The 26,504-nt window shown below is 40.0% G+C and overlaps 1 protein-coding gene across 1 annotated transcript; it reads right to left on the bottom strand.

Moving 5' to 3' along the window:
• On the bottom strand, positions 1-26,389 carry LOC103180372 (actin related protein 3). The gene is made up of 12 exons (XM_007896178.2): positions 26,076-26,389; positions 18,748-18,803; positions 12,993-13,117; positions 12,244-12,354; positions 11,161-11,256; positions 8,340-8,447; positions 5,891-6,034; positions 5,069-5,242; positions 4,830-4,922; positions 2,841-2,966; positions 1,812-1,895; positions 1-1,308 (listed from the first exon to the last, which is right to left on the bottom strand). Exons 1-12 carry the CDS (start codon positions 26,117-26,119, stop codon positions 1,213-1,215), a joined length of 1,257 nt encoding a protein of 418 aa, XP_007894369.1. The 5' UTR covers positions 26,120-26,389; the 3' UTR covers positions 1-1,212.
• Between the last annotated feature and the right edge of the window lie 115 nt (positions 26,390-26,504).

The raw sequence follows: 26,504 nt of genomic DNA, 5'->3' as shown, positions 1-26,504 counted from the left end.
TTTAGAAAGAATTTTGTTTCTTTATTTGAATGGTGCAAGGCATTAAATACACCATTTTGATCATTGGATTATTTGGTTTAAATCAAAAATGAGGCTCTAGAACTACAATACTGGTCCAACAGTCTTTTGCAGCAAAAAACGGAAGAAAATGCATTCAATAATCAGAAAGCACTAGCAGGCATCTGTTAGTTTAATTAAGTAAGAAACAGTTTTAGTTCCTGAAGCACTTGCGGAGTGGCCACATTTGATATTAGGAACACAGTTCATCATTCTTTTGGGAACAGATGATCAAAGCCACACGACTTATAAATTTTTGGAAACTAGGTTTGTTAAGAATTCTTTAGGCTTTTCTGAGAAGATACTTCTAGTAGAAGAGTATAGGGTATGACTCAGTGAGATATGCAAATAAGAATTCCAAATACAAGAAAGCTTAAAATTGCTGGAATTCCTGTCCCTCTGCTGAAAAATTGTCACTATTTAGCAGGCGAAGTATGTCGCTCTCCAGGGAACTTGGTATTTTTCTTCCTCAAATATAGAATTTCAACAAGTTACACTTTTCAGTCAAATACTCAATCAAAAGCAAATGGAGCAGCTTAACTGCTTTTTCTAGTTTGTTTCACTTAATCACAAGTTTACAGAAATCCATTCTCTTATTTCATGTTTGGATATTGCTCACTGATATGCACATTATTTGCTGACTAGTATATCTCCATACTCTTACTAGATTTTTTTGTCATTTGTTAATTATTTTACTTTATGACATAGATAACCTAATTCTCTCATTTTTCCCCACTTGATGTATAAAAAAATCAGTAAGAAATATAAACAAGCTCTTGTATTATACCCATTCAAGAGTACAATTCAAGTACAATAGAGCTGACCTTCAAAACCCTTTCAATTCCTGTCAGTCTTGGATTTCCCACGAAAAATGCCTCATCTTAGGGCAGAGTTTGGTCTAAAACCATTATAGAATTCTCTTATAAACTAGTCCAAAATGTTTAATATAAAGAAAAAAATATTTTCACTTAGTACAATTTAAATCAATTCAAGACCCTGAATGTTTTAAATTTGCAGGCCTCATTCTGTTTGGTCATCTGTTTTTTTTTTAAAAAGTCAAGCCATTTTATTAATGCAACACCACCCATCCAGACATAACAGGCCCCCAAAAGTAAGGATCCCCCCCTCAGCCCTTACAATATTGAGAGATCAGCCTTAAGACATAACTCCAAATACAGGGTTGTGGCGACAAATGCTGGGGCCAATCTCCTCGTAATCTTTTTTGGTGTGGCATACCTGGTAGAACTCCGGCTATAAAGACAAGAACAGTATGTTAGTTTTAAATTACACAGAATAGTGTATATAGTATTTTTCCCTCAAGTTCAGGATTGGTATCAATATCCAATACATTTCATGGGTTACTGGACCTAAATATAAAACCACCTCTTTCTTAATCGCTGCCTCCCCCATCACAAACAGACTGATTTAAATGCTAAGGATCCTTATGGACATTGAAATGTGATTTTCGACAAATTCTGGATAAGGAATAATAAACTTATGCCCAAATATTGCAACAAAAAAATTAGCTATGTGATTGCTGCTGCTTTACTTAGTTAACAACCGACTACTGTATTAGCCTTGATGGAATAAAGTTGAGAAAGGTAAGCTTCATGTTCATATGCTACTATAAAAACAGATTTCCTTATGTGGCTAAAAGCTTACTTCAATCCCCCTGTTGTTTCTCATGCTTCAATAATTCTTGGAAACATTATACAACTATAAATGTTCTTCAAAAAGTACTGAAGTGCACTCACGGTAGAAGCCAACATAGAACCTCCAAACCAAACAGCATATCGCTGCATGTGGTGTGTGATGACCTGGACATCTATTGGTTTGGGCTGAAAATAGAATCAAAACAGCAGTTTAAATACAAACCTGAAACTTGCAAAGACAGTCAAAATTGAGAACTTAATCTATTGTACAGAATCCATTCCTCAATTATAAACAAAGCAGATTCTAATTTGTAATCAGAAAAATAAACTTTACATAGAAACTGGTGGAAATTAATATTATTATACTGGATTCAGAATATGACAAGATTATAGATTCTAAAACATAGAATTCTCATTCATATTTTACTACAGGGAAAAACAATTGAATACCCAGTGCAGTACATTCCGTGACGGCTCCAGTACACCAAGGATTCAGATGTAAAAATATCACATTGAACCATTAACTTGCCACTTCTGGTAACAAAATAAATATTTGCAAGGAGCTGCCACCTCTGACCTACAGCCATAAGTGCAGCAGGACTCTGACATTATGGCCGAAACAGCAGCCACACCACAACACACCCAGTGAGAACATAAGGAAGCATTCCCTCTAGCTTGAGGGAGCATCTTGATATTGAAAGCCAAAGCCTTCTTGATTAACACATTTCATAGAATTATACAGCACAGAAGGAGGCCATTCTGCCCATTGTGTCTGTGCCGGCTCTTTGAAAAGAGCTATCCAATTCATTCCCACTCCCCCGCGCTCTCCCCATAGCCCTGCAAACTTGTCCTCCCCAAATAATTATTTACTTCTCTCTTAAAAGCGGTTATCGAATTGGCATCCACTACTCTTTCAGGCAATGCATTCCAGATCCCAACAATTGGGTGAGTGAAAAAAAATTCTCCTCACCTCCTGTTTCTTTCAAGAACTATTTTAAATTTGTTGGAAAAAAAACTCACTGGCAAAGCTGCTATAAAGTTAATTAACGCAAATAAACACAAGTTTTTTTTTAATACACTTGTAGATTAATCATCATTCACATAACTATCATTTTTGAAAGAGAAATGTACCTTTAGCTTTCCACCACTCAGTTCTTCACTGAGTTTAAGCCTGGCATCTACTGTCCTCTTCAAGTCTCGCTGTAAGCGACGGCCAAAATCTCGGAACATAGTTGAGCCACCCGAAAGGACAACGTTCTGCAAAACACAACCATACACTTCACATTGTATATGTAGGAACACTCCTGAATACGAACATTTACCACAAAGCTATTCTGCATCAATATCCAATACTGAGTTTTAATTATAAATTGATCAATCTCAAATTAATAAAAAGGTCAACTGTTTGGGGCAGTTCCTGTTAGAATTATAAAGTCAGGACACAGAGATAGAACAGATTGGGGATGGATATTGAAAATTACAATTTCTGAAACTTTTGAAGATTTAAGGATAGTAAAGATTCAGAGATCTGAAACCTGAAGAAAGTCACATCTGAAAGAAAAAGTGCAATGAAAGGCTAAAGAAAAAAAAAGTTCATGGCACATACAGACATTCTTCACCATGCAAGACAACCACACATCTTTATCTGCAGCAAATAACTAAACATTTGTTTAAGTAATTTATAATTAGTTGTTTTCAGTGGACATGTTCACTAGAACCTGGACTAAAATTAGGCAGAATCATTCTGATGAGACTTTTTGCTGATAGGAAACCTTCATCTTGAGTTAGATTCAGAAATCAATTTTGAGATGAAGTATTTTAATTGAATACCACATCCATTCATGACAATTAGTTCAAGAAAATCTGTAAAAATATGGGCAGATAAGAGCACATTGATACCCAGTATAAGTCTTCAATTTATAGAGACGTTTTCCAACATTCCAACTTCCGTTCTCTCCCTGGTGAATGTTCTCCCATTGCAGTGGCTGGAGCTGGTGGTTGGAGGGTACGCAGCGCACAGATAGAGGGGGAGGGGGCAAGAGAGAGAGTGATTGAGAGTGTGTGAGAGGGGGTGAGAAGAGAATGATTGAGAGGGGGAACAGTGTGTGTGTGTGTGTGTGTGTGTGTGTGTGTGTGTGTGTGTGTGTGTCTGTGTGTGTAAGAGTTTGATTAAGGTGAGAGAGGAGAAAGAATGTGAGGGAAACGGGGAGAGAAAGAAACAGAGATAGGGAGAGTAGAGGGTGATTGAAAGTGTGAGGGTTCGAGGGAGAAATTGAGGGAGTGGTGTGAGAGATAAGGAGAGTGATTGAGAGAGCGAGAGAGAGAGAACGCGAGATAGAGAGAGAGATCGCGCATGCACAAATGAGGGGGTGAGAGAGAAACAAAAAGAGCAAAGAGGAGGAGTGAGGGCAGCGTTTTGTGGTTCACTGTCTCCTTTGAGAAAGAGACACACACACACCCCAAGAGACGTGATGTGCAGTTTTCTCACAGAAAGCTCCCTCTTTCCTCAAGTGAAAAGCTTCTTTACGTCCTTCATCTCTCAGCAGTTCAGCCTCCCAAACCACTCATTCCCTTTGCCAGCAAACACCGTTTTTGCTTTGTCCTTCCAACATGAAAAAGGTCCTGTGTAAATGTTTCTGGGAAACACAGAATATTGCTTATGCAGCCCGTGGACCTTTCTTGAAATAGGGAATCTGGCCACTGGCAACCAAACAGTTGGACCACTATGGCATAAGTCAGACATTCACCCAAGTTCCATTCAGTTTCTTATCAAAACCACTTATATTCTTTACACTACTCGTATTAATCAGTTCCTAAATTGTAGCGCTGCTCCCATATCCTCCATTACTGTAAAAATATGGGCAGATTACTCCCGCACTTACCAGCTGCATTGAATTATATATGCGCAGTGATTATCGATTAAATCGGATTTTATACAACTTACTTTGCAACTCGGACTTAGCGAAAGTCATTAAATGTTAGTGTCCCAACTAATGTGAGTTTTACTATATTACATGATTCTGTAGTCATCATAAAAATAACCAATTTAAATTTCTGTACCATCTTGAAGAGTTGAACACTATACATATGCATTTGGATTGTAAAATAAGGTTCACTAACCTTATAAAGTGGACGTCTGACATCAATGGGACAGTTCTGAATGACTTCATCTACTACTTCTGAGATAGGCTGTGTGAAATCAGGATTTGCAAACTGGATGGAGGGAAGGAGGAAGAAAACCATTATGTTAGGATTAATTGTTGATCATCTTGAAGCCAAGAGCTCATGCGTAGTACTTTTACTACATGATTTTAAAACTTATTGCAAAGTAAAAGTGTTTTTGTAAAAACTAAAGTTACCTCTGGGTGAAAGAAGATTTCTGGACCCAAGAATCTCTCATACCCTACATCAATGGTGAATTCTTTCTTGGAGATAGCATTAGTTCCAGTGTACTGTTTGATCCACTTTGCACTATCTGTATCATATTTGCTGAACTCTTTCACTAAGTCGGGACAGACATAGCTGAAGCGCTCCTGTGGTTCAACATTAAGCAGAAATAAATTGATACAATAATAACAAGCACAATGAAGCGCAAACATTTGCAAATGCATTAGGAAAACAATCACAATTAGCATACATATTACAGTAAATATTTAGTTAATTGTGTAATCCTAATACCGTTTGAAGATTGGAATTCAAAGTGACGAAAGACATAATGGAAGCAACTCCCTAAACCAACCACCCAGATGGACAAATCAATGAGTCCCCTCTCCATTTTCGGGGGGTGGTTGATGCTTAGAATGCCTGAACACTCTCTAAAATATAATGGCTCCCATGTAGCTCCATTCAACATTTGAATAGGATGCTAAACCAGATTGTACGGACCAGTTGTGCAGTAGGCATACAAATCCCATTTGTCCCTGTAGACAATGCTGAACTTAAATTGTTCAATCCACCTTATATACAGGATAAAGTGAAAATATTCTAGTTTCCAAATCCCATACTATTTCATACTGGAATCTGAACAATTGTAAAATATAAATTCGGCAGCCATTTGACAGATGTCAAAGTGGTAGTAGTAATGACAGAATTGATTGGATACTGAGAAGTTTATTTTGGCTGTGCTGATACATTTCCAATTTCATAGATGACAGATTTTAAAATCAGTAATTATACTGTACCTTAACAGCCTTTGCAGTTTCCAGGGATTGTTCTGGAGGTATCCCCACCTCCCGATCTCTCAGAAGTTGCTGAATGAAGTATGTAATATCACGGCCAGCAATCGGAATGTGTTTAATGCAGCTGCCAATCACATATCCTTCAGCCTTATGGAAAAACAATAGTTTTTAATCTTGTAATCTGAGTACTTGCGGTGGGGAGAGAGGGAACATCCTAGAACCCAACAGAAAGTTTGTTTCAATGAAGATCAACATTTATTGAAACTGACTGCAATCGAACCCAGCCTCTATAACGTTGATTAACAGAGTAGATATTTAGATTGGTGCCTACAGTTTTCTTTTATAAAATTAGTTTAGCATAAGTATAGGTGCTAAATTATCTAGATACTGAAAAGATGTGGCTCATGGCAGTGAACATAAAACAACTGTTGCTAAATTAATCTGAATCAACAATTCTGCAATACCAATTATCACCCACTATTAACAGAGGAGCTTTACATTGAAATATTACATTTGAATATTTGACTTTAATATGGGATTTATTAGTCCTTAAGTGACATTATCTAATTCAGTTTGCTTAAATTGTAATTTGGACGGTTTTGAGCTTCAGAGTAGCACACATTAAATATGTAATTCTGTGTAACTCAAAAACAATATGCATATCAAATTGAATTTGTATTTCTATTAAAAGACAAATTATACTTGCCCCATCAAAGAATGAAAAAGATCGAATAAAGCCTATGATCAGGTATTTTGCCAGTCGTTTCAAATCTTGCAACAATAAATTTCCATGTAGAACAATTAAAAGAAAAAAAACATTGCAGAAAGCGATCCAGAATTAGCTAATTTAGATGCATCAGAATAAGTACAGCTCAGTCATTATCAAAGGAGTTCCTTTTCTTGCAATTTTCCTTTAAAGTGGAAGCATTTACTTTGGCTTTAAAGTCAAGTGAATTATGGAAAGATAGATGTATCTGGACAGATTTTCCTGAGATCAACTGCCCTTTAAACTATAGGAAAGTACATCAGTTTCACTGCAAAAAACAGCTCAGAGTGATTTGAAGAATTCCAAAATGGTTTCCTGTCTTCTTAGCAGTAGGACAGGGATGAATAGGGATTATAATAGTTACTGGATTCTAACACTTCTGATCATGTTTTACAATTACAATATGCACAAATCAAGTAAATTCTGCATTGTTCCCGACGTGAAAAGTGCTATACAAATGTAATCATATTATTGTTGTTCATACTTAAAATTCTAATCATTAGCAATGTAATACTATTTATAAGTTGCCAATCACCTATTTATAAGTAGGTGGCTATTGACTTGAATATTTGCTCAGTTTCATTATTAAGGATAGTCAGTGATTTAATTTTTAACTCTTGGAACCAGCATTCAAAAGGGTAGGGATGCTTATTCGAGCTTTGGGCAGGAGATGATGGTAATGTTTTTGTGAATGTCAAGCCAAGTTGTGCTGCTCACAAACTATTACTCTCTTGACTTTTATTGAATTATTTCATCAACTCCTTTCTGAAGCTCCAAACAGCCTTCCAAAATAGCTTTCTTTACTTGAAGCAGACAGAATGCAATAATGTACTATGAAGACATTTCCCCCATACCATGTTGACTCCACATCAGAATAACTGATTTTAATCAGTGATGCAGTTGAATACAACAACAACAACAACAACAAGATTCCATTTATAGAGCGCCTTTCACGTCAGGAGGACTTCCCAAGGCGCTGCACAGTTGGGTCATGACCCGAGCAGGGGGGAAATGGTCAGGGTGAGGGAAGGGAGGAGAGCAAGGAGGGGGGAAATGGTCAGGGTGAGGGGAGGGAAGGGAGGGAGCGAGGAGGAGGAAGAGAGTCGAGAGGGGAGCTGAAGGCACGGTCAAAGAGAAAGGTTTGCACTCAGCCTCAGCCTTCACGTGCATTAACAAATAATAAAGGCTTTTTGAAATAATCACAATTCCCAAGTCTATAACCCAATAAGTCCAACAAAACATGAACTTTCTGTGCTGTAGAGAAGATGCACTGAAAGATTAATATCGTTCCATCACACCTAATTTGGCTCATGTAAATTAACGTTGACAGGTTGAAGAAGTTCTGTAAACAAAAATGAAATCTAGAAGCTTGAAAATTGACAAGTCAGGAACATTAAAATTATTCATAAGTGATAAAATTTACCTTCCCACTGAAGCAAAGACAAGCAGTTGAAGAGTATACTTCTATTCAAAAATAATTCCAGACTATATTTTCCTGCACAGGCACAACCTTTCACATTCTCTAAAACACATTTTTATGATTACTTTGTTAAAAAAAACTAGTTAACATTTGAAATTACGACAGTCCATATCCTTTGAGCACATTGCGAGATCGACATAATAAGGCTTTATGAAAGGTTCTTTGTAGCTATCAGCTTCAAGAGAATTTGAAGACAAAACACTTACCACTGGAATGACATGAGTAACACCATCCCCACTGTCTATAACCGTTCCAGTCAGTGTTCGTTCTCCAACTTGTCGAGATGTCCATGAAGCAGCTAAGGCAAGAACAGCCTAAACAGATAAGCAAATTAGGTATTAAAGTTAGCACTTAACTCCAAACAATGGCAATAATATTTGTGCCAACTAAAATAAAGGTATTTGTATTCTGTAGCAAACAGCCTGCCAGGGAGTACTGTTGCCTCGGATTCAGAAGATTGTGGGTGCAAGCCCCATTTCAGGACTTGAAATCACAGTCTAAGATGATGCTCCAATGCGGGTGTGTTACATTGTCAAAGGTGCCATCCTTCTGGTGAGAAGTTAAAAACCGAGGTCCCATCTGCCTGTTCAGGTGGACGATAAAGATTCCCATGGCACTATTCGAAAACTCCGTGTCCTAGCCAACAAATCCCCCAAATGAAGTGCTTTGAGATGCCTTGACAATGTGATAAGGTGCAATATCAAATGCAAGGATTATTTTTATTAAATTGTATTGAACAACAGAAGTGGAATTCTGTGAGGGTCTCAAACTTTATACTCTTGCCTAAAGATGGGATTTATAGGACATTGATCCAAAAGTATGTCCCCATTCCATTAAAAACTGCCATCATCACGCCCACCCTGAAAAAACCCTCCCTTGATGCGTCGCAGCTATCAAGCTACCGGCCCATCTCCAACCTCCCCTTTCTCTCCAAGGTCTTGGAAAGAGTTGTCGCCTCCCAACTGCGCTCTTTCCTTTCCACCCATTCACTTTTCGAACCCCTTCAGTCAGGTTTCCGTGCTGCCCATAGCACAGAAACTGCCCTGGTCAAGGTCACCAATGATATCCTGACCATCTGTGACCAGGGCTCCCTCTGTCTCCTCGTCCTCCTCGACCTATCGGCAGCATTCGATACGGTCGACCACGCTATCCTCCTCCACCGCTTGTCCTCCCACCTCAACCTTCAAGGCACTGAATGGTTTAGGTCGTACCTTTCTCACCGTCTTCACTTTGTCTCGACGAATGGCTTCTCCTCCACCCCCCCGTACTGTCTCATGTGGTGTCCCTCAGGGCTCTGTCCTCGGTCCCCTCCTCTTCACCCTCTACATGCTCCCCCTTGGTGACATCATCCGCAGACATGGAGTTAACTTCCACATGTATGCGGATGACACCCAACTCTACCTTTCCTCCTCTACTCTCAACTCCACGACCACCGATGTCCTGACAGCTGCCTGTCCGACATCGAGTCCTGGACGAGAGACAACTTTCTTCAGCTCAACGTGCGAAAAACCGAGGCCCTCCTGATTGGCTCACGTCAGCGCCTCCGCACCTCAGGCGCTGACACCATCAGCATCCAAGGCTGCACTCTCCACCTCTCAAAGCCAGTCAGGAACCTCGGCGTTTTGTTCGACCCTGAGCTGTCCTTTCTCCCTCACATCCGCACCACAACTGGCACCGCCTTCCATCACCTCCGGAACATCGCCAGACTACGGCATTACCTCACCCCTCACGCGGCTGAAACCCTGGTTCACGCCTTTGTCACCTCAAGGCTGGACTATGGGAACTCTCTCCTCGCCGGCCTTCCCGCCACCTCCCTCCACAAGCTGCAGGTCATTCAGAACTCTGCAGCTCGTGTACTGTCCCGCACCAGGCTTCGGGACCACATCACTCCCACCCTCGCTCGCCTCCACTGGCTCCCCATCCCCCAGAGGATTGATTTCAAGATCCTCATCCTCACCTACAAGGCCATTCACGGCCTTGCTCCCTCCTACCTCTCCGACCTACTATCCCCCTACCTACCTGCCCGTACCCTCCGTTCCTCTGGCTCCGGTCTGCTCCACGTCCCCCGCCCCAACCGCCCTACCATCGGTGGTCGGGCCTTCAGCCTCTCAGCCCCCAGGCTCTGGAACTCCATCCCCCAGTGCCTTCACCGCCTCCTCCCTTTCCTCCTTCAAGGCCGGTCTCAAAACCTTTCTCTTTGACCGTGCCTTCAGCTCCCCTCTCGACTCTCTTCCCCCTCCTCGCTCACTCCCCTCCCCTCACCCCTCAGCTAGGCTCAACTACGCCAACTCCCTGCTTGTCAGCCTTCCCAACTCTTCCCTCCACAAGCTGCAGATCATCCAGAATCCAACAGCTTGTGTCCTCTCCCACACCAGGCTCCGTGACCCTATTACTCCCACCCAGCTACACTGGCTCCCATCCGCCAGAGAACTGAGTTCAAAATTCTTGTCATCGCCTTGCTCCTTCCTATCTCTGTGATCTGCTAAGTCCATATCATCCTGTCCGCTCCCTCCACTCAGCAGGCTCCAGCCTGTTCTACATCCCCCAACCAGCCCACTCCCCATCGGCGGTCAGGCCTTCAGCCTCTCTGCCCCCACCCTTTGGAACTCCATCGCAGACTCTTCACCTCGCTCTCTCTCCCTCGCCTTCTTTCAAGACCTGTCAAGAGCCTCCTCTTCAACCGCTCCTTCTGCCGCACTGCTACCTTCAATGACCTCCCCGATTCCATCCTCCCCCCCTCCCCCGCTCAGGGCCAAATCCCTGACTGTCCAGCGCCTTGGGATATGAAAGGCGCTATACAAATGTAATTTTGTATTGTATAGTAAGGATAATCACAGTCAGTGGGGGAAAAGGGATGTTGGAAGAGGGAGCAAATGAAAAATAAGATGGGATTTTTAAATCAGGACACGTTTCGGAAGAGATGGAAGAAGCAAGAAAGTAATGATATTTGAAATATCAGAAAGTTACAAATCTTTAAAATTACTGCAGTGATCATACACTATAAAGGAACATTTTCTTTCATCTCACCTGAACAGCAATATAAAGACCTGGCACATTGAAGGATTCGAACATGATCTCAGCAGTATACTCTCGGTTTTCTGGAGTATTTAATGGTGGTTCAGTCTGTTGAAAATACAATACAAGCATTTTAGGAAACTGCATACCACACCTAAAGAACTCTCTTTGCACAAATGTGCATAATTCAAAGAAAGTTGCAACTTCAAACCTCAAAACAATAAACGGTTTGGTTTTCTGTAATGTTTGTAAACTTGTTCCCTGAAGCTCAGGAACACACTTCCTCTATCCCTCCGCCTTGCCCCCATCTTCAGGTCGTGCCTGAAAATCTTCCACTTCGACCGAGCCTAGTCACCTCCCCCCTTCCTCGAAGTCATGCTCTGCACCTGCCAAGCGCTCTGCAACACTACCCTGCGTGACAGGTGCTATATACATGCAAATTGCTGTTGTGTGGAATAGAAGAGTACCAAGACTATTACAGTTATAATGTGTTCATTTGGCTCAATGTCTCTGCAGCCATTTTAAGCAAGGCAATGAAAATAGCCGATTACCAGTTATCGTCGATGTCACTGTGCGAGATGCACACTGCCATCGTTTCCTTTACAAAATGACATCAGTGGGACTTTCACTATATAGCATTCATGCACAGTGTACAGGAAGTAATATCAGCAACACTTCCTGGGATGAGCTGACAGCAGCAGCAATGTGACAACACAGAAGTTAACCATACTGTAGCCTGGAAAATGATGATTACAGGAAACCCCCACTCTAAATGAAGCAGTTCTTTATCAGAGTCCTATAACGGTAGCCCCTGTAATTTCACCACACCTGTACTGTGAATTAAGGAAAATAAACAGGTTAAGGATTTGTTTTTCAAAATGACTATGGCCAGATATAAAAGTTAGAAATATTGTATGCTTTGGTTCCAGTGAGGAATGCATACATTAATACCATGTCAGGCAACACAATCTGAAAATCTCTTCTCTGTGAATCACAGCCCCAGTCTCATCTCGTAGACCACTAACAAAATGCATTCGAGTTCCAACACAATCATCCTAGCTTTATATCTGCATAGCAAACAACAGCTTTACTCACCAAAAGGAAATAATGGTCCTCTGGTTCTGCTCGAAGGTATTTAAAGATGACTTGTTCCATAAATCTCTCCATGAGATCCCAGTCTTCAACTATTCCATGACGAATGGGCCACTAGTACAGAAAATAAAATAACATTTCAGGTGAAGCAATTTTAAGTACAAATAAACCCATCATTGGTGTATTTAAACATTATATATTACAGCCTAGTAAAATTCAAAGTTTAACTTTCAAGTAAAATTTGCCACAATAATTAGTCCTCTTTTTAAAGTGGTAGGGTGCAAAGCCATGACTATTTGGCTACTTTTTGTATGCCATTCCTTTTGGCATCCTTAAATACTTGTGAGGATAAGCACAAAAATACTTTATGTTAACGCAAAGATAAAAGATTAAATTTTAAATGCTTCCATTTTGCTTTAAAAGATATAAATTAAGTACATTCTTAATTTTAGTATGAACAATATGGTGAAAGCTTAGTAAAAGCTAGTTCAAATAAACATCTGATATTCCAGTTTAAGCTGCATGCTTAAGGAATCATTCTTTAAAAGAACAATGCAAAATAAAAAATACTCCATCATTCTAGTAGACCCAAATTATTATTCAAGATGTGTAATAACATCCTTAACATAACATAATAACATAATATCCTTCATACTCCATTTACTTTATATTACATACACCACTTTAGTGACAAACGTATCTGGCAGTTAAATGTGTCAAAATCCAGTCAGATATAGAACTATTGCATTTACCTTTGTTGCGTAAGTAGGCTTTTCTATTGCTTCATCGCCTATGAAGAAATCCAAATCATCAACACCTTTCATCACCCTCCTTGAAGCTTGGTCACCAACCTTTGCAGACTCTTTGATTGCAATACCTTTCAGGTAAAGTAAGAAAAAAATAAGTTACTCTAAGACAGCGGCAGTTTAAACATTTGAAAATACTCAGAAATTAATAATGATGGTTTCCTTTCAAACAAAAATAACTTTACGGTATATTCTGTGAAGCACTTTGAGGTGTCTCGACGACATGGTGTGATGCAGTATCTAATGGAACGATTATTATTAAAATATGAACTTTAAAAGAACAATGCAATAACAGATTTCTCTTCAGTCCAAAAGACCCAAATAACTTTCTACTAAAGGACCCAAGATCCTCACCAAAATCCACTTAAATTTGTAGTTAATGCTTGCCTTTTCAAACAGCAGTTCCTATTCAAAACAAAATTATCATTTCATTGAAGATCCTCTTGGAGTATAAGCCTCAAAAATTGCATTAATAGAGTGTATTCCATCTGGGAACTTTTGGAACAATAAAGGGAAAATTAGGTTAATAAAATACCAAAATAACCTAAGCTAAAAGTAAAATACCAGGGGTTGCACTATTTCTGGAATTTAATTTGCATTTGTAGTCTTTGAAACTAAACAGTTGGAATAGTATTTGATGAAAGGTAAGAGCTTCATAGCTGTAGATATGGTCTGTCAATTAAACAAGAAAATGGATAGGACAAAACTGTTGCTTTCAAATTAACAAACCAGCACTATAATAAAACACGTTATAAAGAGACTGTAATGTATTCTGGAAAGATTACGTTTACAAATTTTCCTTCAGTAGCAAAGTTTTCTGACAGTAGTAACATTTCTCTGACAGTAATAATCCCAAACATCACTAGGCCCTTACTCACTGGCCCCTCCACTGCCGCAAACATGAGAGAGACGTCAATAGGAGTGGGGACTCATGTGGAATATAAACACTGGTTCAGATTAACTGGACCTGGGCCATTTCCATGTTGTATTACTGCTTGTAACTATCCCAATAATAGAGCCAAGCTATAACCAGAATTTTTCTTTCTTTAACATATGCAGTAAATTATAAATTAGTGCTTGCCTGAGGCTATGAAAATTCTTCACATAAACCACAATTATTACAAGTTATATGCACTTCAGCTTCAACTCTGGTTTCTTCACTTTTACAGAAACAACTAAACCCCTGCTTGCCGGACTAATTGGTGGTGGGGGGGAGGGGTCTGGTCTAGCGATTCAGAATTTCTGTCATTTTCCGGCACTGCATATGCATTTCTACCACTGTTTCAAGAAAAAACCCACATATATGCCAGGGAAAGGACATCTGTGGGATCAGTTTATGCACACTAGGAGAGTTGTGTCACCAGGGGTTTACATGTGCATCTGCGAAAATTACAAATGTATTTGGTTTCAAGCCAGGTTCAAATCCTAAGTCTGTTAAGCTAGAGGTTAACTGTGCAGAGATCCTCAAATAATGGAAAGCATGCAGAACTGATCATAACACATCAGAATATTGTTTACATCTGATTAAAGATCTTGCACCATTTAATAAAATTATTGTCAACAGGTAACATAATGGTTATCCATTATACACGTTACCAAAATGACTCAATGGTTATGTATTACTGATACACGGTTCAACTTGATAAGCTCAAGTCCTTCAGAACCAGGAAATAAGCAAACATTTTGATCTGAAAATGTGCTTTGATGAAACCTTTATTCTTTAAAGCGCCCTTAAAAATATTTTCTGTTACAGAAATGCTAATCTGTTGATCAAAGTTGTTTTGAAACTACATTGTAATGCTCAGATTTGGACTGAAATTAAATACAAATCAACTTGGAAATAAAGATCAAGTAGAGTAAAAGTAACAAAAAATAATTCATTTCACACATTCTACTGTATTCGGTCACTTTGGAGAAGAGGCGTTTGTGACATTTTTAAAAAAAGTAATCATTTTACATCTTGGATCCAGCAATCTTTCTTCTTACACCCATTCTTAAATGGTTAAATTCTAAATAATTTCATACTCTACAAGGTAATTATGACACCAAAATGTTTATATTCTGTACTTGAAATGACTAAGGCAACAATCCTTCCAATTTCCCTATATGAAAATAGCCATCATCTGTCCAGCACAGCCTTGAATAAGGCGCAATTAAAATTCACGTGTTGGGCAAAGCCCAGGCATGAACACATGTTCCACTACTTCTTAGTGCAGCATTACTCCATCTAAAAATGTACCCGATGCCCAACTGCATTTTTGAAAAAAAACTTATGGATTTTTTTAGCGATCTTCTGTAATGCACATTTGGTCCAGCTTACACTACTCTATCTTAAAATCCAGCTGAAATCAGCACAAAATGTGAAAACATAGGATTTCAAAGAACCTGAAAGTGGATATTGTAACCTGCCTTTAACAGCTTTTTTTAAAAAAAACTATTAGTATTTTTCATTAATTGTATAAAGACATTAAGTTTATCGTGATCACTTTCTATATTAAACTTTCTAATTCTTATTACATCTAAAGAAAAAAATGTATTTAAATCATCTCTGCAATGGATTTGTACCATCCTTATAAACCTTCAATGAAAGAATATAGCTGTAGCACTGTATGAGAATATGAGTGGGTGATTCAGTACAGAATTGCTGTGCCCTAATTTATCATCAATTTTGTGTATTAAACAGCTTTCTTTTACCTCACAGTATGCATTTTTTTTAAAAAAAGCAAAGAAGCCCAATCGTGTTTTATTTTGTCATGTATTCAGGAAACTAGTGACTAAACACTGTTCCTGGGCTCATCTCCAAATTTAGACAGTGAGTGTGTGTTTGTACATGAAATTTACACTCGCCCACTTCCTATCCAGATGGAAGAGTTGAGCCTCAAAAGACATTTTTTTGTAGTTTTATTCCTAAATTAGTAGTCTAGTTGTGGATTTCCAGCTCATAATGAAGCTCATTATCAGGTGAACCTTTGTAGCCATTAACTCCTCATAAATGTTGGGAAAATTCTGAAATAGAAAAGCAAACCATGTCCATGTGTATGTATTATGTGTGAGAGATCTAGCTTCAAGAGTACATTTGTGGTTAGCTCAGAAATGCTTGCATATATGCATCATGCTTCCTTAAAAAAAATTTCACTTATTAAATATAAAGTAGAAATCAGGTTGAGAAACATCAAAACCTATTTTTTTTAAATCAATGAGAGTACTCACTGCCCTATTGCTGAAAGCATGTTTAAGTTTAATATTCTCATATTCTTTTAGCTTATCCACACACACTATTTTCTGACTGTCCTCTACCAGTTACTGTTGTGTGATTTGGGGGGATGAGAAGGGCATTCCTCTCCATGCCTCTAAATGATAATTGATCTCTTCCTCTCAAATTTGAGAAACATCACCACATTGCAAACCACTATATATCCTTAGCACATTATGTCACATTGATACTAACCAGAAATTGATTAGAACATTACAAGCCACAGGTGATTCTCTATAGTAATTTTAATTTGGTGACCAATAGCATTTAAGATTTTACTGTAACATGCAACTGTAACTGATTTTGTACTTGGAGCCAACCGATTATGAAACAGAAAAGCTTTTCAGAGAAAATTTAGGAAGAGATAAGAAGCAAATTTTCACTATCCGTTTACATTTAGTTTCTTTTCAGCCTTCACAAGATTTAGAATTACCATAATAGTTAATCTCATTTTAGCTACAATCTCTGTGGAACAACTTAGTGCAGTATTCATTATTATAAGATAGATTATTATTATTATTATTATAAAACAGTGCTTTTCCAGACAATGTGTGCAGGTTTTTTGCATAAATGCATGAAATTTCAGTCTTTGAAGGCCACATTTAAAAACGTGAAAGAGAGGTTAAACAGTTTACCAATCATCTTTTGATAATTCTGCTCTTGGAACAAAGCCAATTTTTTTTACATCTGAAGATTTATAGCAGCCTAGGTTCTAGGTGAATTAGGAGTGACACCTAATTTAGCAGCAACATTTTAACACAAAGGCAGATTTTGTTTCTGGAGCTCTACATCCTTGGACTTGACCAGAAAACATAAATACCATAACAGTATAGACACTCAACTCATTAGCAGATTTGTACAATTGTTTTCTTTTTAAAAAACAAATTATAATGATCCTACTGTAAACAAAAAAAGTCTTCCATTATGAAGCCAAGACCCTGAACCACAAAGCTCAAATGAAGTGAATTAAATAGAACAAGAGTAAATTTAGCTTTCTTGGAAAATGGGACGGTTAACCACAAAGCTGGTGCCTGCAACCCTAGCTTTCCTCACCACTTCTACAATATCCCCCAGAGGATTGATTTCAAGATCCTCATCCTCACCTACAAGGCTATTCACGGCCTTGCTCCCGCCTACCTCTCCAACCTACTATCCCCCTACCTACCTGCCCGTACCCTCCGTTCCTCTGGCTCTGGTCTGCTCCACGTCCCCCGCCCCAACCGCCCTACCATCGGTGGTCGGGCCTTCAGCCTCTCAGCCCCCAGGCTCTGGAACTCCATCCCCCAATGCCTTCGCCGCCTCCTCCCTTTCCTTCTTCAAGGCCGGTCTCAAAACCTTTCTCTTTGACCGTGCCTTCAGCTCCCCTCTCGACTCTCTTCCCCCTCCTCGCTCCCTCCCTTCCCTCCCCTCACCCTGACCATTTCCCCCCTCCTTGCTCCCTCCCTTCCCTCACCCTGACCATTTCCCCCCTGCTCGGGTCATGACCCAACTGTGCAGCGCCTTGGGACGTCCTCCTGACGTGAAAGGCGCTTTATAAATGGAATCTTGTTGTTGTTGTTGTATCCTTGCATTTGATTTAGAGCCTTATCACGTTGAATGGAAGTCCTAAGGGATTTAAATAAAATGCTATCGGTGGAACTGAAAACTTCTCTGCTCTTATTAAGAATGTCAAAATCCCTAATACAAAATAATCCTTGCAATTGGTGCAACACCTTATATTGAGACGTCTCAAAGCACCTCATAGGATATACTGCAACATGACTGTATTTTGTGGCAATTGAGACTAGACCAGTAATGAAGGATCCTTTGAGAGTCAACAGCAACTTCTAGAACTTTAAAGTACAGAAAAACAATGTAGTTAAAAAAGGGATTGCTTTTCTTAGGGATAGAACAAACGCTAGCAAATGTTCAAGGTGACTAGAGTGAGGAGAGGACATAGGATAGTGGTAACTTCGGAATGCATCTCATGAGACTAAAGAGGATAATGCTATACAGAGGTCTTCTAGAAAAGATTAACATAAGGAAGTGAGAAGTGGAGGAAGGTGCTTCAGAAGAGGTTGTTAGAGGGACAAAAAAAAATGTTGCACAGATCAGCCCTTTACAGACAAAGCAACTGAACTAAAAGGAAAGCAGAGCAATAGAAAGGAGCATTGAAAGCCACTCTGGTGAGGGCCCTAAAGGAATGACTGCTAGATGGGCAGACAGAAAGAAAGCAAGAATTAACCCAATATGACAGTCAAGGAATGAGGTACGAAGCTTTTCATGTCAGTGAATAGTAGGTAGTTTACAAAATAAAAAGATTTCAGCAGCAAGTGTTTTAGGTAGAAGGGTTATCTGTACTTTAGTCAGAGTAGAATCAGCATTATTCTGAAATTAATCTTTGGAACTGACAAGTTCATTTCACATGGATATTAAATTTATTAGCAATTAGAATCACAATTAACTTACATGATGGAATGATGAACTGTGGTTCTGTATTTCCAGCATACCCAAGCTTTGTATACCTGAAAATAATAACAGGATTTATTATTACACCCAGACAGAATTTGAGCATTTTATTATGCTATTCTCTGCTTATTGCAAAAAGATATCTCATTGTCCACCTTTAAAATGAGTCTTTCATGTTGCCTTTTTGCATAAATTAAGTAACAGTATCAGAAAACCTTCTCAAAACATGATCCAAGTGCAGTACATATAAGTTTTTTCTATATTTGTTTAATTTACTCACTGCTGTTGTACATTAAAATGCAGTTTTCTCACTCTAAACAATGCTGAGCATTGCTACATTCTATAAAGCCATCTTTCATACACGTTTCTATCACCCAACACACTTTGAAGGTCCAAGTAAATACTGCCAATTTTTTCAAGGGATTATGCACTCCTCCTCTATCACTTTTCAAATAAGAAATAGAATTGCCAATTGAGAAAAGAGTCAATCCCAAGCCTTTAGCACTCATCTGGTTTAGCACCAAGATGCTTTCTGTCACCATTTCCTGAATGGAGAAACCCCACCAATAACCATAAGCACAGACTTCCCATACATTTCAATCTTGCATGCATGTTAGCGTCAAGAAAATAGCCATAGACATACTTCACTTATACCCTCCACACAAAACTGAATGCATGGCCATAGCAAATGCGACCGAATATGCAAATGCGCAACTATGATAAGACTTCTTCATTGTCCAATTATCCAAGAAAATGAAGCCCAATGTCCATTTTTCATTTAAAAAAAACTTCATACACATTAAAGGTACAGAAATTGAACACCTCATCTTTGCAGAAAATGCAAGGCTGGCCCCAAATACCATGAATGGCATTGAAAGTACTATACTTCTAGAATAAAGAATCTAGAATAAATGTATGCTTAATATTTCAATTTTACACCATGATCAACATATCACAGTCCTTTGGTCTTTTTGTAGGTGATTGAGAGACTACAGTATATTCTGACAAGATAAAGTTGAATACATTTGATAAAAAAATGAGGTTGTGAATGCATTTTAAGTGCAGTCTAGGCCAAAGAAAGGTTGCAGGTTAATTTAACACAGGAAGTTGCGGTACCAACTTCTCACAGTGTTGCATCTTGAAAAAAACCTCAAACTTTTTTTTGACGGGGGGAGGGGTGGAAGGGGGGAGAGGGGTGGAAGGGGGGAGAGGGGTGGAAGGGGGGAGAGGGGGGGGGGGAGAGGGGTGGAAGGGGGAGAGGGGTGGAAGGGGAGAGAGGGGTGGAAGGGGAGAGAGGGGTGGAAGGGGAGAGAGGGTGGAAGGGGAGAGGGGTGGAAGGGGAGAGAGGGGTGGAAGGGGAGAGAGGGGTGGAAGGGGAGAGGGGTGGAGGGGAGAGAGGGGTGGAAGGGGAGAGAGGGGTGGAAGGGGAGAGAGGGGTGGAAGGGGAGAGAGGGGTGGAAGGGGAGAGAGGGGTGGAAGGGGAGAGAGGGGTGGAAGGGGAGAGAGGGGTGGAAGGGGAGAGAGGGGTGGAAGGGGAGAGAGGGGTGGAAGGGGAGAGAGGGGTGGAAGGGGAGAGGGGTGGAAGGGGAGAGAGGGGTGGAAGGGGAGAGAGGGGTGGAAGGGGAGAGAGGGGTGGAAGGGGAGAGAGGGGTGGAAGGGGAGAGAGGGGTGGAAGGGGAGAGAGGGGTGGAAGGGGAGAGAGGGGGAGTGGTGGAAGGGGAGAGAGGGGGAGTGGTGGAAGGGGAGAGAGGGGGAGTGGTGGAAGGGGAGAGAGGGGGAGTGGTGGAAGGGGAGAGAGAGGGAGGGAAAAAAAATCACCGCGAAGGGGGGGAGGACAGGCCGTGGGGGAGGACAGGAGTCGAACATTCACACTTGTCCAGGTAAATCCACATTCAAACGCTTGTGTGTTTCCAGGTTTCTCTGGATTGAATATTTCTTGATTTTATGGCAACAAATCAAGAAATATTCAATCAAGAATTTATTTTGTTGGCTGACCAAAAAGATGGCTACCACTAATCTAGTGGATAAAGACATGAAGCCATATAGACTTGAAGGTTACAAAATTGAATCCCAGCCTGTGCTGAGTCCCTGCATTCTTAAATAAAATATACAATTCAGATTAGGATTAGGTCTGACTCAATTGCAGTGCTTCCAAAAGTCTGTCAAGTCATATGAAGAATGGACACTTCAGCAAACTACTAAAAAGTACCTATGGAAATGTACCCATTAGAGGAATACACTTCACATTGAAATTTACATAGCAAGAGTAAAGATTATTAAATTAAGAAGTCAGATACGTTTAACAAAGGAAGAAAATTAACAACTTTAAATAGGAACTTTACCATACTAATTAAAAAACATAGTACAAATCTCAGATGAAGGAAGCACGTTCATACTTCTGTTCCACAATTTCCCCCACACCTTTGGCAGACTAAGCAATTTCTTTAGCAACATTCTATAGGTCAAATCTGAGAAACACATAATAATCCTTGCATTTGATATAGCGCTTTTCACGTCTTCGACGTCTCAAAGCGCTTCATGGAATACGCTGTAAAGTAAATTGACTGTATTTGTGGCCGAAATAGTCCATCAAGGACAAAACACTTCTCATTACTTTACACTTTTTCATACAATCATTTCCTGTCAGGCCAAAGAGGTATAACAGACCTCCACAGATTCTACACCTCTAAGAAGCCACTTCCTCTTTCATACTGAACATTTATGAACATTTGAGAAATGATGGACAAGTGAAATTGAAATCCATCCATGACTTTAATACTGCTTCAGCTACAGAACAAACAAACAGCAATGCCCTTTAACAGATACTTCTCACTTTAATAGATACTTCTCTTACCTTAAGCTCACTCTTCACCTTTATTAATTCCTACTATGGTCATTGTTTTCTGAAGTTCTCTCCCAAACTATCCTATACATTTGTGTACCTTGCATTGAAATCAAAACTCCAACTTACTCTTTCCAGTGAGCTCAACATTGTGCAACTTCCTTAGTCCCTCACCATAACTCTCTTCCACAATCTTCAGGGCTTTTTTTTAAAAAAAGGCTGTTACCTAACCACTACTTCTCATTTATCGTATCCTCTCTCTTTTGCTCTAATTAGTTTCAAAGTGACACCAACAAATACAGTAAACTGATATCTACAATATCCTACTGTATCACAACCAAGCAAATAAACCTAATTACTTACCCTGTGAGTTAACATAAAAGAGCATTTTATTATATAAGCAGCCAATTCTAAGATACATGCAGTACCCATAGTTGATAGGTGTGTCTAATTAGAATGATCAGGGATATATTGTGGATATTGTACAATTATAACAATATTGGCCATTACCTGAAATGTTATGGCAGGATCTTTTGTAGCTAGAAAAAGACCCCAAATCTAGAAATGTTGTTGCATTCCACAGGCACATCTGTACACTACATACAAAACTCACCCAATAATAGTGTGCTCAGAACATTGAAATATACTACTGCTGCTGCATATCTCATAAATCAAAGGTAAAATACTAAGTTTAGAATTTGAACATTTACCAATTTAAGATCTAGCTTTGATACACGAGAAAAATAATTAAGAAACACTACTACAGAAGAACTAAATAATAATATTCCTTGCATTTCATATAGCGCCTTATCACATAATAATAATCCTTGCATTTGATATAGCACTTTTCACGTCGGGAGGACGTCCCAAAGCGTTTCATAGAACACACTGTAAAGTGAATTGACTGTATATATTTGTGGGTGAACGCGGCAGCCAATTGCGTACAGCAATGTCCCACAAACAGTCGTAGATTGAAAATGACCAATTTTTTTTTTTTTTTTTGGCTTTGGAGGGATTATTATTAGGCGTGTGGAGTAAGGAAACTTGCCCAAGGTTTCGCCTTGCCTGGAATTGAACTCAGGTTTCTCTCTTGCAAAGCGAGTGCTCTAACCACTGAGCTACAGGACTCCACATCTGACACGTCTCAAAGCGCTTCACAGAATATACTGTAAAGTGGATTGACTGCATATTTTGTGGGCGAAACGCAGCAGCCAATTGCACACAGCAGTGTCCCATAAACAGTCATGGAGTGAGTGAGCACATTATTTTTTATTTATTTTGAAAAGATTATTACCGCCAGAAAAGCGATCCACCAACCGACTAACAACTAGGTTCCTACTTACTGCTAGGGAAACAGTGGTGTGTGGAATGAAATGTGCCTGGAACATAATCAACATACCAAACCTGTCATAGCAAGCCCAGTGTTTCATGTGTTCTGGTTACCCAAGGGAAAGTAAATGAAAATAATCAATTAGAATGTAACATTGGCTATTAACAAGTTAGTCCTTGCAAAGGTTTGTATACAAGAGCAGATAAAACTAAATTCAAGTTTAATCTTAATGATGAAACATTGACCCCTGAATTTGTAAGCACGATTTACTGCACTACAGCTGACATTTGCTTAACACAATTTTCTAAATATAGTTTTCTGAATGTTGAATCTCGACTAAACAGAAAGCACAGAATATAGTACAGAAAAAGCAAAAAAAACACAGGAAACCTAATTTACTGAAAAAAACATTTTATATCCAAGTAAGTCTTCAGCAGTACCACTAGATTGGAGTGGAGCAATAATGGAATTGCATGTTGTCTGACTATTAAACGTTTGAACTATGGCTTGAGACCAACACTGCAGCAAAATATGGAAGTGCGAAGTACTGCACAGTACATAACAGTAATTCCCAGAAATTTGGTGCCATTTAGATTTCCATCACGACTGCAGAGGTGAGAGTGCTATCAACAAGGCTCAGTTAATAAGATTACACCCCTAGCCAACTCAGGTCCATAACTCTGTCTGTCCAGCGCCTTGGGAGGTCCTCCCGATGTGAAAGGCACTTTACAAATTAATTTTGTTGTTGTTAACTCCTATTTTGCCTATACATAACAAATAAACAGTCACTACACTTTACAGTAAATCCTATGAAGTGTTTTGAGAAATTCTCTCAAGGTGAAAAGTGCTACATCAAATACAAAATTAAAATATATACGGTGAGTCTGAATAGTATACAGTAAAGCTCAGTTGTATTGGTTGCGACCATAGCATTTAATATGACTTACTCGAAGTCCGAGTTACAGGCAAACTGCACAAATCGTAAAATCTAATTTAACCAACGATCTACTCTGAGCGTGCGTAATTCAATGCAGCCGGGAAGTGCGCATGCTGTCATGGGTCAAGATGATGTTTCCCACAATTCTATGAATCTTGACCTGGCGCCGCATGCGTACTTGCATTAGAAGCATGAAGTATCGGAATTGCATGAAATGTAGTTCCTCTGCAATGTTCTCATTAGGCTTGTCTAACATACTATTATGGATACATTATCAGGAATGCCATAGATAAAAATAAACTTTTAAAATTCAATCTACAGGAAAGCTTATCTAAGCTGTGAAGAACAGGCTCAGACAGACATAATTAAGTTTTTAACAATATGACAAACGCAACACAAATTTATATTTATATAGTGCCTCTCATGTTGGGAGAATGTTCCAGAACACTTAACAGCTCAGGCTTGGCAACTGAACTGGGGTGGAAGTCAACGAGGGTGAGGAAGATGACAAAAGCCATATCAGTTCTCAGATTCAAACTGCACCTTCACAGTCAGAACTTTTATCCCCATCAATTGTATCTGCATTTTGTATGCAAAGATTTAAAAAATATGGTGACATACTGACCCACTCAGTTATCAAGATTAATATTCTCAGGCACTTGGTCCCAATGTTAGATTTATTTTAATAGATTTCAAATAATGTAACTATTTCTGGTATTTTGTCCCACTTTAACTGAAGGTTAAACTTTTTTCTCCATTAAACTGCCTCTTTACTCTATACATCTAGTTGCAAGCCCCAAAATTTTATTTTAAATTTTAAAAAAATGTTGCACATCAAATTTGCCTATAAAATAGGCATTTGGATATAAACCACTGGTTACAAACTTCCTGTGAACCGTTTTGAGACATCCTCCCAACTTGAAAGGTGCTATATCAAACTCAAAAGATTATTACCCATATCTGTGATTAGAGACCAGCATGCACAAAATAAGTCACTGATATTGCAACCAACAGAAACTGAAATCATTTTATGGCATTTTCTACTCAATTCAGCCTATATACGAACATGTATTCCATTTTGCCAAGAAAAGCACAAAAATGCCCAGAAAGGGACCAGTCATCTAACTAGAGGTGTCTACGCAGCAGAAACCAACACAATATCGATGATCCAATGGGATGAATTTTCACACACTAGAACCTTGAGTTTAGACATTATTATAATGTTCGCGATTAGTTACGACAGTAAAATGCACCATCTGACTCAACACTTTCAGCAGAAGTAAGGCTTTTCCTCTTGAAAAGCAGAAGTCGGTGGAATGTGAAGAGCTCTCAACATGAATATCTTGTCGCTCATTTAAAACCAGCGCGAGGAGCGCCTCACATTTATGTGCTTTGCTTTTCTCCTCTCAGTTAGAAGGGTGGGGGGACGGGACGGGGGGGACGACAATTGCAGACAAACACAATGCAGAATCAGTAGTTTTGTCTCCAGTGTTCATTTTGTGAAAGAAAACACTGAATGTTTTTTTTTGCAAAAAGGCCCTTATAAGGCATTATGCATGAAAGCAGGAAGAGGGTTTGACAACTAGGAAGTTCCATCGCGCTCTGCTCACCGTCGGCCTTTATTCAATTGGGATTCTTTCTGCCCTTTTCTCCCCCACATCCACCCCCAAAAAACATCCTCCAAATATACAAAATACCCAGAAAAATAACAATAATGCTTATCGGCCCCGAGATCTTGGGGAATAATGTGCAGCCCGGGCCGGGGGGGCCGTGACTGAGCACAGCAATATTCACCTGAAAGCTGAAGGTACAAACGGGCGCTGAGGGAAGGGTTGAAGACCGCCCCCCCTTCTGCCTCTCATCAATGAGGAAGGGCTGGGAAGCGGCACAGACACCAGTGATGTCCGCTTGCCGGGGGCCACCAACTCCGGCCTTTTTTTTGTGTGTGTGTGTGGGGGGGGGTGGGGGTGTGGGGGGGGGTGGGGGTGTGGGGGGAATGACACTTCATCTTCTGAATTAAATTTAACAATTGTAAAATTGAGACAAAAATAAATTTTATCAAAAATGGGACAGAGGCGGCGAACAAGAGAAAGCTTTCCCCACAGCCCCGCTGGGGCTACCCGGCCTCCGGCCCGAACAAGAGGCCGGGCTTGGGCCTCACTCACTCACTCACTCACTCGGGTCCAACCCCACTGCCTCCCCCCACCCCGTTCGCTTACCCGGTGCCACAGTCCACGACGCAAGCCGGCAACCTTCCTGCCATCTTCACTTAATGTTGTTAACGCGGGGTGGGGTGTGTGTGATTTGCTCCTCTGTTCTGGTTCCGGCTGTTTCTTCTATAGCGATTTTCTTTTGCTATCGATCTTGGGAAACCGGAGGGGGAAAAACAAAAAAAAAAGACCGACACCACCAGCAGCGGCGGCGGCAGCAGCACCAACAGCAGCAGTTACCCGACCATCAAACAGGCGGAACCCGCCCCTTCCCCGCCTCGATCATTGACTCCTCGGCAACTTCCGCACTTGCGCCAAGATGGCCGCCGCCGCCCGGGAGGTTCATTTACGCGTCACGCCGCCAACTTCTGCTCCGCTCCAACAAACTTGAACCAAACCCACGAAGGTCACACCTCCCGGCGCCTCGGCGATTGGTCA

Source organism: Callorhinchus milii, unplaced genomic scaffold (genome assembly GCF_018977255.1).
Source record: "Callorhinchus milii isolate IMCB2004 unplaced genomic scaffold, IMCB_Cmil_1.0 Scaffold6, whole genome shotgun sequence".
NCBI classification, from domain to species: Eukaryota; Metazoa; Chordata; class Chondrichthyes; order Chimaeriformes; family Callorhinchidae; genus Callorhinchus; species Callorhinchus milii.
The sequence above is the reverse complement of the archived record's forward strand: the minus strand, read 5'-3'. Positions and strand labels throughout refer to the sequence as shown.

What these genes read in the sequence shown, in the direction of transcription:
- LOC103180372 (XM_007896178.2), bottom strand. Translation starts at nt 26,119, where the DNA reads ATGGCAGGAAGGTTGCCGGCTTGCGTCGTGGACTGTGGCACCGG. An exon ending in AGGACCATTATTTCCTTTTG is followed by an intron (nt 11,257 to 12,243) that starts GTGAGTAAAGCT and finishes TATTTTCAACAG; the next exon opens with ACTGAACCACCATTAAATAC. An exon ending in GTCTTTATATTGCTGTTCAG is followed by an intron (nt 8,448 to 11,160) that starts GTGAGATGAAAG and finishes TTATCTGTTTAG; the next exon opens with GCTGTTCTTGCCTTAGCTGC.